The sequence below is a fragment of the Theropithecus gelada genome, chromosome 2 (genome assembly GCF_003255815.1).
Source record: "Theropithecus gelada isolate Dixy chromosome 2, Tgel_1.0, whole genome shotgun sequence".
In the NCBI taxonomy this organism is placed as follows: domain Eukaryota; kingdom Metazoa; phylum Chordata; class Mammalia; order Primates; family Cercopithecidae; genus Theropithecus; species Theropithecus gelada.
Window position 1 is genome coordinate 20,908,766 of NC_037669.1, and position 14,048 is coordinate 20,922,813.

At 37.9% G+C, this 14,048-nt stretch overlaps 1 protein-coding gene across 16 annotated transcripts in view; it reads right to left on the reverse strand.

Annotated features, from left to right (window-relative positions):
- The window catches only part of ABI3BP (ABI family member 3 binding protein), a 262,565-nt gene that overhangs the window by 88,534 nt on the left and 159,983 nt on the right, over nucleotides 1-14,048 (reverse strand). For 8 of the 16 annotated variants that reach the window (XM_025377133.1, XM_025377132.1, XM_025377129.1 and 5 more), the window contains 12 exons: nucleotides 13,962-14,009; nucleotides 12,807-12,869; nucleotides 12,618-12,692; nucleotides 11,541-11,588; nucleotides 10,016-10,075; nucleotides 9,103-9,192; nucleotides 7,473-7,505; nucleotides 6,615-6,698; nucleotides 4,930-4,986; nucleotides 3,985-4,068; nucleotides 2,834-2,893; nucleotides 243-302 (listed from right to left, as the gene is read on the reverse strand). The exons of 2 other annotated variants lie outside the window; for them this stretch is intronic. In XM_025377133.1, the coding sequence (XP_025232918.1) occupies nucleotides 243-302; nucleotides 2,834-2,893; nucleotides 3,985-4,068; nucleotides 4,930-4,986; nucleotides 6,615-6,698; nucleotides 7,473-7,505; nucleotides 9,103-9,192; nucleotides 10,016-10,075; nucleotides 11,541-11,588; nucleotides 12,618-12,692; nucleotides 12,807-12,869; nucleotides 13,962-14,009 (762 nt within the window). The remainder of the gene's footprint in view (nucleotides 1-242; nucleotides 303-2,833; nucleotides 2,894-3,984; nucleotides 4,069-4,929; nucleotides 4,987-6,614; nucleotides 6,699-7,472; nucleotides 7,506-9,102; nucleotides 9,193-10,015; nucleotides 10,076-11,540; nucleotides 11,589-12,617; nucleotides 12,693-12,806; nucleotides 12,870-13,961; nucleotides 14,010-14,048) is intronic. 6 more of the 16 variants (XM_025377134.1, XM_025377128.1, XM_025377126.1 and 3 more) reach the window with 6 other exon arrangements.

Below are 14,048 nucleotides of genomic sequence, written 5' to 3' on the forward strand. Positions count from 1 at the left end.
TACATGGCAGGTAAATATTTTGAGTTAAGCTCATGCCTGGCTCTCATAAAAACAACATGAAACTTGTTTTTAGGAGGCTTCAGTATTCTTCAGATGATAGAAATAGTTGAATGGTCACAGGCAGTGATGTTTGCTGTTTCATCGAGGGAGACATGCTATGTTATAGGGATGAAGACTGAATGGACTGTACAACAAGCAGCAAAAGCACTTGGCAAACAGCCAGGTAATGGCAGGGTTGTTACCTAAGGTTGTTGCAGGGGTCTCAGTTCTAAAAGTAACAGGTTCGAGGTCTGTAACAGGAACTGAAGTAATAAAATAAACAAAAGAGATTGTAAAAAATGTGTGGGAGCTATAGTATTCACATCAAAATGTATCTTGCTTGTGTAATACTGCCTCTGGGATAATTAAACATTTCTGGGAAGGGCATTAGGACTGAATTATATTTCCACCCCCCAACCCCAACACACCAAATTCATAATGTTGAAGCCCTAATCCTCATAGTGAGGTCTTCAAAGGGATGATTCAGGTTAAATGAGGTCATAAGGGCGGGACTCTACTTCAACACAACTGATGGACGCATACGAAAAAGAGACATGAGCTGCACACACAGAGAAAAGGCTGTGTGAGGATACAGTGAGAAGGCGGCCATCTGCAAGACAAGGAGAGAGGCCTCAAGAGAAACCACGCTTATAGATACATTGATCTTGGACTTACAACCTCCAGAGTTGTGAGAAATAGACTTCTGTTATTTAAGCCCCCTAATCTCTACTGCTTTGTAATGGCAGCCCTTTTTCAAATGGAAATTTTTTTTTGTTTTTTTTTTTTTTTGGTCTATACTTGGCCAAACTATACCAAGTACACCATCTCATGAGATGGTCATCATCTTCGGTCTCTCTTTAGCACTACATGAGGCAAAGAATTCCTCTAGTTATGGTGTTTATCTGAATATAATATGGAAGACTTTAGGAGGTTTTAAGGCATTTATTTAAATAAGTTTCTAATAATTCTCAAGAAGCTCGTGAAAAACTAATTTGCACTTTAGTGGATGCTGAAGAGAACATGTACTATATGTTTATCAAATTATGGTTGCAGAAAAATTGATGAAATATTCAAATGGTCATCACACAAATAACTAAAAATGACTGATGATCTTGCTGGGAACTCCACTTTGGAAAGAACTTTTCACGTCTGTCCAAACAATAGCACTGCAGTGGCTGGGTAAGGGGTGGCCACTCAGTCTGTGGCATCCAGTAAATCCCTGTCCACATTTAGCAGAGGGAAAACATGATCTAGTGTGGAAGAAAGATTTTTGATGCTCATGAGAACAATGTCAGGCTCAATGAGTGAGACATTCAAGCCTTCCTTCCACTTTCCATGGCGTCATCCAAATGCAGAATTACCAACAAAAATGTTTTGGCTGACCCTAGAAGCAGGATCTTTGCCTCTTCTGGTTGCCTCTATTTATATCCAATTTTTTCATCTTTGTTCATTCTCACCTTCCTATTTGTGCAAATTGTGATGTGACTTTAAGGCCCAAATTCTTTCCTGCCTCTGTTGACACCCAAATTCATTTTTTACTTTAAGACCCTATAATAACTCTAACACTTAACATTTGTATTCCCAAGAAAAATCTTTAATTTGCAAAAACACCCTGGCTTATTCTCATTCTCTAAGCTTTTCATGTGGGAAGTTTTTGTTTAGCCTGCAGACTGCGAAGTAAAACATGTCTCCTACTACAAAAACAGAAGATCCTGCAGGTCTCTTCTAAACTGACTCCTTGTCAACCATCAGGGGGTAACAATCCTCTGGACTCCCTCACTAAGGGGTATGTGAACCTATTATTTCTATCAGTGACAGGCTCCTAAGCTCCATAAACCAAAGACCCTATATTTATCTGGTATAGTCTCAAGAGTAGCCATACACAGAGTGGTATTAAGTTCGTGCTGTAAGTGATATGTTCAATGGGAGGTTTTTGGAGATAGAAAAAGATAAACTTTAGTTATTTTAAATCTTATGCTTCTGCACATTGTAGGCTTAAAAAAATCTTTAGCTTTTCCAAAGCTTGGTAGATTTTCCTGAGCTTCAGAAAATATATTTTTCTAATGCAAAAATTTTGCTCCTACTATACTTTATCTTCTGTTATTTAAGATACTTCAATAACAAATTTGACAGATTAAATAAAGCTATTAATTCAGACACTTAGGATTAATATGCTTATCACATTCTAGAGTGCCCTGCCTGGATTAAAAAGGTTATAAATCATCCAGATTATGATGGAGACTAGGGGGAATTCAATTTATACTAAGGATGGGGTTTATTATTTAAATCTACTAGCCCTGATCACGTTATCTGTTAGATAATTCACTAAAAATATTACTCATACATTAACAAAATAACAAAAATAACAGGCAGATTAAAAAGGTAGATGTTTGGGAATGGTTGTAAAATGGGATAAAAAAGCACAAATATAAACCCCAAAAAAGGAAAAAAAAAATAAAGAGGGAGGTGTATAAGGGATGTATAAAGAAACTTCTGTGTTACAGCCTGGTTAGCATAGATCAGGTCAGAACTTCATGAGAATATATGAAATCTCCCTTAATAGAGAGCTGCGGTTAAGCCAAAACCAAAATGATACGATAAACATTTCAAGTTATAGAGCAGGAAAGATCCCAAACTAGATTCAGACATAGCTCTCTTATGAGCAAGAGGCAACTTGTTTCATGCATGTTCAACCGTTACAAAATCAGAACTGTAATTGAATGGCAATATAAAGTGGAATAAGCTGGACAGTGAGCAGAACAAGCACTTGCTGAAGATCAGAAAGCAGCATTACCGAATGTTGTCCCTGGAGCCTCTTTTATAGGAGAAACTGGTTCAAAGATTGTAGCAGGAACTGGCCAATTAAAAAAAAACAAAAAACGATAAAAACTCAGAACATTCAAAAAAATTTTTACCAGGTCATGATGTATCTGTCCAGAGCACAAAGCAAACACAATCAGCCTCCTGAGCCCAGAGAAAGTGGCACCTGTGTCCTTGAGTACCAATTCATCTCTTAGGAGGAATGGTCATTTACTTTGTAGTCAGATAATTCAGATAATGGTCCATGTGAAGTGTCCCAGGAGTTTTTCTCATTCTTTAGTGATCTGAACCTAACTAATAGAGCACAGTAGACCATACGCATTTTGCTGAAAACTCATCTTTGGAACAAGACCACGAGCTTTGTCCAACGTGAGTACTTAAGAGGACAAGAAGAGGGCCAGCCCCTCAGTCTGTGGTATACAGCTGGGCAACACCCAGAGAAAGCCCGACTGCACAGGGATGCAGATGATTCCTACATAAAATCCAAACTCCTCAGGCCAGCGTTCAAGACCCCTTCTCACTTAGCTGCAGACACCTCAATGAAATGTTCTCATCAACACCTAGAAGCCTGACAGCCTCTGGCAGTCAGAGAAACTGCCTCCTCAGGCTTGTTTCCATACATTCCCTGCCTTTCTGAATTTCTCCATTACTCTTCCCCCAGAATGATTTTCCCCTGAGAATGATTTTTCTGTTTTTAAGTGGTTGTAAAAAAGAGGAAGAAAATACTACAGGGACTGTACGGCCCAGAAAGCCTAGGAAATTTACTATCTGGCTCTGTCTAGAAAATGTTTGCCAACTCCTGCCTTAGATCCTTATTTGTGACTTACATGACTAGTTACCAAGAAATAATCTCCCACCTGCATGAACATATGCTCCTTCTCTAGCTGTTTCACTTTATCATACATTCAACGTTGAAGGGATGAAGAGAATTGAATGAGAAGTGAATTAAATAGACGTTGAGAGAGAAGCATAAGGAATTTGGCTACCACATCATCTCCCCAGCCCTGTTCCTCATTGCCTGGTCTGATGTGGAACTAGCTGCTGACCCTGCCTGGCTACTTCATTCTCTTTGCGTCCCACTGGGGTGGGCTGCTAGGATTCCTCAAGCATGACCTACAAATTTACCCAGTTCAGTCTGAAGCTCTTCGGGACTCGGTGTGGTTTTAGGTTTGGGATGTGGACGACGAGTTCGTTGAGGCACTTTGGGAGCTAAAGGAAGAAAACTTCAGGTTAATACAATGTGTTTGGTTCCAGAAGCTGTGGATAAGATTATATTTGTTATAATTTCTTGACTTCCAAGAAATGTTTCTTCTGGGTTTGAAATATTTGCCCTTATTTCAATAAGCTGTCTCTTTTTATCATGTAGCTTTTTCTGAAGAACAAAAACCACATAGAAATGTAAGTTTACTGATGATATTTCAAGGAGCTTCTCACAGGGATTCCTGAATGAAAAACAAGTTCTAAAACCTTGCTGAGTTATGGCAGTGATGAAGGCAGATATAGGGTGATTTTATATTTGTGATGGTGCCTATAATTTAAATTTACCAGCCTTGGGCATATTTTACTCTTTACTTGGGAAAATTTTACTCTTTACTGAAACAAGAACACATCCTTACCCCGAATGCAAAAAAAAAAAAAAAAAAAAAAAAATCATTATCATGCAGACAGTAAAAATGTAGAAATTTAGATCTGCAAGAGCACTATGTCACACCGTAATAGCTATGCCGATTTACTTAGCCTAGATCAGGGACAGACACCTTCACCCCCAGCCTCCAGTGATTATATTTGAAACTCAGTAACAAAGAATGTGGTTAAAATGTTATGTGGGAGCAAGATGTGGGGAATTCAAAGTCATCACATTGCAGATATATAAACCGACCATAAGTTCATGCTTGGCTATCTTACCAACAAGAAATTGTTTTAATACTCTTACATATATTAAGAAGTAATTGAATGATAGAGGATGACACAGAAGCCTTGTGAAGTGAGAGAAGCTGTGGTTATGATGGTGATGAATAGGTTGGAAATGAGCAGGAGAGGCAGATGTTGATGGACATAACGTGCCATTACCTACTGTTGTCCCTGGAGCCTCAGTTCTAAGAACTGGTTCGAGGATTGTGGCAGGAACTGATCAAAAGTAATAAAAGAAACCAAAGAGATTTTGTGAATGCATGAAATGTCAGAACATTCATCTTACCACTAAACATCAGATTTCTAAGGCTGCAAAATTAATTCTTAATATCGTAACTCAAAAGAAAGTGGATGCATTTTTTTTTTCCTTTGAATATTTCTCCAAACTGTAATCAGGTACTCATTTGACTCAGAAGATAGTCAGCAATAGCCTTTGGATTTTGCTGAGCATCTCACTGAGGTCAACAGTAAGATCTTGTTGTTGGTTAACCATCTGATTCTAATGAACACTAGAAAATCTGGTTAGCCATTTTCTTAGAAAACGATATGGTAAAGACTAGCACTTTCGTGGAAGCCAAAAAACCAAAGAGCACTCATTATAAGCAGTAATCAATAATGACAGATGGAACATTTACATTTGAAAGCAAACACAGTGTAGCAGAGAGTCCCTATGGTGATCCCCAGTGGTTTCTATCTCTGGTGTTAACATCTTTGTCATCTCTTCCCCTTGAGTATGTGCTGGATCCCTGACAACTTTTTAACCAATAAACTAAGGCAAAGGTGATGGGTGTCACTCTGTTGAATAGGTGCATGTGCTGGGAGTGTGTCTGCCATGCTAGCACAAGGGAGAGACAGGGAGGGAGAAAAGGAGAGGATGGATTGTATAAAGGTGTTAACCCCAGGAGCAGGGAATCATTGGGAGGTTGCCCTAGAGTTTGTGCACCACACATACTAACAGCCAAAAGGAAGCTGAGACTATACTCATTAAGAGACTAAGTCTGTAGTAAGCACAGCTGTACTTAAGTAGCTGAAGAACCAACTCTCAGTTTTTGGTATCATTGGGCTGGGTATCTTCAGTTCTAAGAACAGAAAAAGCATGATCCTGTGCAGAAGTAGGAATCATTGAAGCCCCCTAGATCAAATTTAAGCTCTTGAGTAGACATCACAGCCCCCCAAGAGCAGACATCCCAGCCCCCTTTAATTCATCACTGAACAGGAGGGTTTCAACGAGTTATCCCCTGTCTGGTGAGCCAGCTTCAACACATTCCCTGCTTAACAGCCTCTGTTCCCTCATCCTTCTACTCATCCAGTTTCTATGCTGGTTTCTAATTATCCTGGACATTTTCCTCCTCTAAATATTTGCCATGCTTCTAGGAGGTGGCATTTATACCATACAAGAAATTATATTTGCATAAACATGCTGCCTCATATTCGTTTCTAACTGATTATGCATGAAGAACTTCTGTTTACAACTACAGTGTAAACTGGGAAAGAAAACATTCTTTCCACTTCTGATGTATGGACTAATATGGCTTTGGGGAATTAGAAGGGACTTAATAAAAGTAGTTGATTTAAATGATTGTGCACTGACTCAATACTGAGCAGCTTTATCTTGAAGACAGGAATGAAATAAAAGAGCAAGAAGAGTAAATAATCATCAACAGAGAAGATCCCTACAAAGGAAGCAAGAGGTGCTAAGCTATTCATGTTCTCCTCACTAACCAGTAGCTTTTACTCTGAAGAGATATATAGGGCATGACACAATAGATTATGTGTACACAGAACTTACAGTCCCAATCGTGGTAGACTGCTTGGATTCTACAAAACAGAAACTACATATTTACCCAGTTTAGTCTGAGGTACTTCTGGATGGGGCGTGGTTTTAGGTTTGGGATGTGGACGACGGGTTCTTTTTGTTGTTGTTGGAGCTGAAGGAAGAAAATTTAGGATTAATATGGTGCTGATGGCTCCATTCACTGTGAATAGGATGACATAACTCTACGTTTTAAAATACTTGTTAGAGTTTGAGTTGAGAGAACTTTGTCACTTTGGTTTGAAATTTTCTCCCTCAGATTGTTAATAGGTTTTCTTTGATAATTGAAAGTTCTTCAGAGATAAGAATTATACATATAATTATGTTTAAGAAAGAAACATTAGAAACTATCATTATTTTCTCGAAAGTGTCCCTAATCCAAATCACTGCTTAACTCTGAATGGTGTGAGAAAGGTTCTAACTAACCCTACACTATTCACTTATAATTTAAGATAACTGGGGCAAATTTTCCACTTGGTAATTTACTAGACTAAGTATATAAAATTCACAGGAACATCAATAAAGCAAAAAAAATTATATAGAACTTGAAAAACAGAAAGGTGCATAAAGAAACTGCATAATATCATCATTTGATACTGTGTTGCTGCTCTAAATAAGGAATATATGGGGAATTGTAGTTGGATCTTGGCTCTAAGAGTATAGTTCAGAGACTCAGACGTGACACAATTTCAAACTGGGCTATGGAGCAGATAGCTGTCTTGAATTAAGTCCTTGCATATTTCTGTTAAAAAGAAAGCTTTCCATATTTTAAGATGAATACTGTAATGAGATGACAACAAAAGATGGTACCATTGCCTATACAGCACCATAGCGAAATCTGACAATGAGTAAGAAAAAGCACTTGCTGAAGGACATAGAGAGTCATTACCTGAAGATGTCCCAGGAGTAATAGGTCCAAAGTCTGTAGCAAGAAATGATCAAAAGCAATTTTAAACAGAAATAAATGTTAAACACACGAGAAAAGCCACCATTCTCTTGAAAAGTGAACTTTACCATTATAGCATTGGTTCTATAGCCATAAAGCAAACATTTTGAAGTTCTCAAGTGAAGGTACGTATTTATTTGCTTTTATGAAACAGATAGAACCTCAGCATCTGTAACATGGTTAGCTACCAGTTTTTCTTATTTTTATATTATCTGATAATACAGTAGAAAACCCTGCTTAGAAAAATCTTACAATATCTAATAATGTTATGTTTAAAAATTAGGAAAAACTAATGTGAAAGTATAGTTACACTATAAACTGGAAAACAAAGCCCTAGTTCGTGATGATGCAATTACTGATATGTTTAAGCAGATACAGTGATGAGTGATTAAAATAGATAATGCTCTTCTTTGTTGAGCGTGCACCTTAGAAAAAGACCAAGACTTCTATTCAAACAAAGGCATACAAAGAGCCAGATATAGAGGGTCATTCAGTCCATCAAACTTAGTGCATCTCTCTGTTATCAGCACAGAAAAGGCCTGACCCCTAGGTTAGGAGAGCATGTTGGAGCCAATTGGCTCAAACCCAATCATCGAAGTCAGGCATTCGAAGTGCTCTTTGTAGACCCGTCAAAAGCAGCATTACTGTCCAACTAAAAGAACTTTGCCTTTCTTACAATCAGGTTGCACTTACAGTTCCTATCCTTCCAATGTCACCCTCATACGACACCTTCCTGCCTCTGTTTATATGATTCCTACCCATCCACCAATAAATCTATAGGGTCTACAAATTTCAAGGTCCACAAGATGAGCTCTTGCTCTGCTGCCCGGGCTAGAGTGCAAGGGTGCAATTATAGCAACTGCAGTCTCCACTTCCTGGGCTCAAGAGATCCTCCCACCTCAGTCACCCAAGTAGTTAGGACTACAGGTGCACGTACCTGGCTAATTTTTCTTAAATTTTTTGTAGAAATGGAGTTCTCCCTAAAGGTTCACATTACACTTATCAGCCCACAGATGTTTTGCTTTTCTAAGAATTAACGATGTGCTTAACAGTTGGTAAAATTTAATAAATATTTGCTTTTCCTCACACTCCTGTATACTATTATGAAGAGTCTCACACAAGAGCAGCTTCTTTTAACTCAGGTAAGTCATTTTTTTTTTTTCTAAAATATTCCTCACAGATGCAAATGTTCAAACTGTGTGACAGGTTGAACTAAATATGCTAACTAGACACCTAATCAGGTCAGTTTTTGCTGAGCTGAGGAATCAAAGAGAAAAATGTAATGGAATGTCAGAGAAGCAAATAAAATATGCAGGCCATCATTCTCTTGAAAAGTGAACTTTACCATGATAGCATTGGTTGCAAATAAAATATGCAGGCACCAAGGAGGTCCTCACACAAGTAGCATGAGAAGTCACAGGTATTGCCAGAGCACTGTGTGGTAGCAGCTGCTTTCCATGACTTTGGCCTTCACCCCAAGGGTCAAGTGGGTTATAAGGTGGCATGTGAAACTGCCACCCCCATGCCACATCCAATGGGATGCCACAGGGACAAGGAACCACGTATTATTTACCTAGTTTGGTCTGCGGTGTCTCTGGGCGTGGCGTGGTTTTATGTTTGGGACGTGGACGACGTGTTCTTGTTCGTTGCGATGTTTTTGGAGCTAAAGAAAGGAAACTGGTTATTGTAGCCTTATGACTCCAGAAACCAAACAAAGGATTACACATGGTTCTAGGTTTTCTAAAGTTTTCCTAAGTCTTGAGAAATTTGTCTCTTTGGTTTAGCATTTTCTTCTGATCATCTATATGCAAAAATATGTATTTTTGGTCTACTGACAGGTCTTTTGAGACAGATGGAATATATGTAATTTAGAAAAATAAACTGCAACTTTATTATTAGTTGCTGGTATAGGATTTTCAAAGAGGGCCCAGAGCCAAGGGAAGTCAGACATAGGCACGTAGACATCACATCAGAGAGGGACCCAGGCCCACCTGCTTTTGGGAGAGTGTACTAAGAAATTACCTGGCTCAGACACACATTCCATTAAAAGTTATTAGTATAAGCACATTTCGTTTTCTAAAATAGTTGGTAGATAATAAAAATTTTCTGTATATCTTAAAACAACAGAAAGTAAGATGCCCACAGAATTATAATTGATATTTATCAGGCAGCCATTCCTAATTGTATTTGAAATTCAGCTTTAACATAGAACAGTACTGGAGCAGAATCACAGGCTCTGTCAAGCATTAAAGCTGGATAATATGGGGAAAATGGGACACAGATGCTGTTCACTAGTGGCGTATGGGCTTATAACCAAGTAACTTGTTTTAAATACTTTCAATACATTCAAAATGAAGAATATAGTTCAATGACAAGAGGATGATGAGAAAATCTTATGAAAGAAAAACCCTTAGCCCAAATAGTGATGGAATAGACTAGACAATGAGCAGAAAAAACTCAGACTTAAAGACATAAGAGGTCATTACCTAATGTTGTCACTGGAGCCTCAGTTCTCACAGTTACAGGCTCAATGTCTGTGGTGGGAACTAACCAAAAGCAATACAATAAACAAGGGAGATTAAGAAATATAGAAAAAGAAAATTAGTTTGAAAATGAATCTTCTTAACCCTTTAATGTTTTAAATGCATTTTCTGAACTCTGGGAAAATACTATTTGTTTTCCCCTAACTAGCCATACTGTCATATCCATTTATTTCACAAAATATCCATACCCTTTGCATCCCTACAAGGGCAATGAAAAATATTTTTCTGTATTTCATTATCTGATTCCAACAACATAAAAAACCTGGACCCAAGAAAATCTTAGTTGTCCAATATACGATTTTAAAGTACTCTAAAAATTTGTTATCAAAGCTTCCATTGGTATTTAAAAAGTTTTCACCACCATTATTAATTTGCTTTGAGAGTGGTAGTTGTGAGGAGAATTAGAAAAATGTTCTCAGTCTATTTACTGGAGATCTGTGAGAGTTGTGCAAAAGTCTTGTACCTTTTATTTGTGATAAATGTGATATTGCTTCTTACTCTGCCTCCTTATTCATTTATTTCAAATGGCTAATTAGGAGATAATTATTCAAGTAGAAAACAGAGATAATTAAGAAAAAGGTCTAAAAGGTAATGATATAACTTTTATGTCTAGATAAAAAGGATTTCTATAACATTCTGAAATTGATTATACATAGATATAAAATTAATCAAGAATTGTAACTCTCTGGTATTAGCATCTCCATTTATCTTCCACTACACCCAGAAGGCTAAATGTAACATTCAAACATCTCATCCTCAAAAAACTCTTTAGGCATTTATAGAGAGGCTGACTTTCCCTTACTGCTCAAGACATCATAGCAGAAAGTTGGTTTACGCCACCGCTGAGAGCATCTTCAGAACCAAAGGCATATATAACAGAAGAGATGGAGGAAGCCAGGACAACAGGATGACAACAATATTTATAACTAATTGCCTTCAAACAAAACAGAGAATCCTTATTTTGTTTGGAATTTTGCATCACAAGATGAATTTAGCAGCAGAAAGATCAATTTGCATATGAATAACGTGGAACAGGAAGAAAGGACTTTTGCGAGAAAGAGACAGTTATGTACCATCACGAGCTCCTTATAAACACATTGAGGACGAACTCCAGCCAGCTTTTTCATTGCTCCCCTCCCACATTCATAAATTGCACCCACACAGAAGCAGAGGTTTCAAAAAATTTTCTGGTTTGAAGAATGAATATAGACAGAGTGACTGTAACTCAAGCAATCTGAATGTCTTTGAAGGTGATTGTAGAAAGAATAACAATTACGTGTTACAAGCTGAGCAGCAGATGGAAGCATGCCTAATGATGTTAAAAAGGCCCCTGCTGAAAATAGTAAACAATCTTTAAAAACGAAAAAAAATGGTGAATGACAATTGTGCATACTGTAGCTAATGAAAAAAGAGATGAGAGGGGCAAGTTCAGAGAAACATTGTCCAAGAAGGAAGAAAGCATCATTACCTATGGTCATCGAGGGAGCTTCCGTTTCAAATGCAACAGGCTCAGAGACTGCATCATAAAAAATAAACAGATATAAGTAACAAAAGCAAGGAAGTCTAAACTTTTGGGTGCTCACTGGTGTTTAATTCAGAGGACAGAGAGCCTAGTTCATTCTAAGTTAATACAAATTGCCTTCTTGATAGGTTAATTTATCATGTGAGATGCTTCTTAGCAAATTAAAATTTTATACTAATTGGAATCTTGGGAGAAACTTTCAACTTCAAAACAGTTGGATTCTGAGAACTGTAATATAATATCTTCTTATATGGTAGGAAATTACTCAGTTAATAGTTACTGTTTAAATGTTGGCCGGGCACATTGGCTCATGCCTGTAATCCCAGCACTTTGGGAGGCCGAGGCGGGTGGATCACCTGAGGTCAGGAGTTCGAGACCAGCCTGGCTAACATGGTGAAACCCCATCTCTACTAAAAATATAAAAATTAGCTGGGTGTGGTGGCAGGCGCCTATAGTCCCAGCTACTGAGGAGGCTTAGGCAGGAGAATCGCTTGAAGCTGGGAGGCAGAGGTTTCAGTGAGCCGGTTGTACCACTGCACTCCAACCTGTGTGACAGAGTGAGACTCCATCTCTAAATAAATAAACAGAATAAAATAAAATGTCAATAGAGTATTTTCGAGGAAGCTAATCCCTGATTAGCAAGTCTTCTTTTGAGTTGTGCCTATAAATGAAGAACAGTGTCAGCCTTCTGTGTGTATTAACACTGCTTACTAAAATCACCTTCAAAAATGTTTCAGATACAGAAAACTCAGGCTTCTGTTCATTACAAATTCAGAAAATAGGCCTAAAAAAGCTTTAAGAAAATGAAATTCCAGTCAATCAGGTATAAAATTTACTAATTTCCTACATATTGACTTGTTCATTTAGCACTTAAAACATTAGTGTGGCTACTTGGAGAAGATAATGAACAAAATTATGGTATTTGGGTTTCTATGATTTATATGATATGACAGATTGTAAACATTTTCAGCGATGTATCCAAAGAAAATCCTGTTAAGCTAAAGCACTGGAAATTGTGTTTACCGGATTTAGTTGGTGGCATGTCTGGTTCTGCTGTGGCTTGGGGTTTAGGAAGTAATTGTTTTGGTGGTTTTGAACCTGAAGAAAATTAGAGTGCCGTAATTAGCGTTACAGCTGAGCTGTGAATGTGAAGATTAATGTTACTTACACATTGTTTTCCTATTTATAAGATCAAGGCATTGAAAGTATTACCAGGCTGAATTTGAGGTGCATCTGGTCTGGGTGTGGTTTTAGGTCTCTCAGATGGTTTTGAGGCTAAAGAAAAAGGTACTACAATTAGCAAAACGGGTCATGGCTGTGACTGTCAAAATTAAGGACAAGGATGCAGAACAAAGACATTACAAATTCAATGAATCTATAAAAATTTCTGGGGTGTGGGAAGGGTGAAAAGAGTGTCTGTTTTAACTACACGCTAGCATAATTAGTTTTTTCAGAAAGGAAAAATAATCACTAAATGCTCAAACTGTGTTTTTGAGCAAAAGTAACGAGGACTGTCATAAGACGTTTTTTCTATACAAATAATTTCAAAATAGACAAAGTATATTAGTTCCACGTCTTTGATCAAAAGGTTTTCTTCAGTATACAAACAGTAAGGTAGAAATCTGATTTCTTAGGAGGCGACCTGGAAGTAATCCATAAACATTTGAAATTACACATGAGAAATAATGTTACATGGCTGCCGATGTCTGCGATTTTCCAAAGGAAAGCCATGATAGATTTTGAAACTATAATGAAATGATTATAATCAAACAGTTTTAGTACTAAAAACAGTAAAACCAGCCTGGGCCTTTCAATGCTGTCAACTTCCAAAGACCATCACTAGTTTTACACTGGACTCCAATCAAGAACGATCTTCGTGCCTCTAGTGATCCAAACCTACTCAAAAACATTTTTCAAAGACACAGAAAAGCCGAAGAAGCCATTTTTTCATGCAGCTTTTTAAAAAGAAGAAAGTCTTAGAAGTTGAATCAGCAAAGCAATGAAATGCTGACCATGGCACTGGAGTAACATTTTGCTATTTGTTCAGTTCAGGATGAGCACAGAGGTCCCTGTCTGAGAAAGAGTTGATGGTTTTCTCAACCCCACGAAACATATAGGGCAGACAGAAGGTCAGCAGAGAACCAGGAAGTTGTGTCCAAGACCACAGACCTTCCCTAAATGAGCACACTGGATTGTTTTAGAACTCTCCTATCTTTAGGATCTTCAGACCCAGACAGTAGAGGTGAGGAAAAGCATGGGATGAAATTGTGATGAGGTGGTGGAACTGCGGTCATGCCTGTAATGGAGAGTGGAGAAAGCAAAAGCTACAACCCGTGAAAGCAGCTGGGGTGGAGGGAGTAGAATTACCAGTTGTGGGCACCAAGGGCTCCGGTTGTATCGTGGCAGGTTCCAGAGCTACAGAAGCAAACATCAAAAACATGAAATATTTCAAGA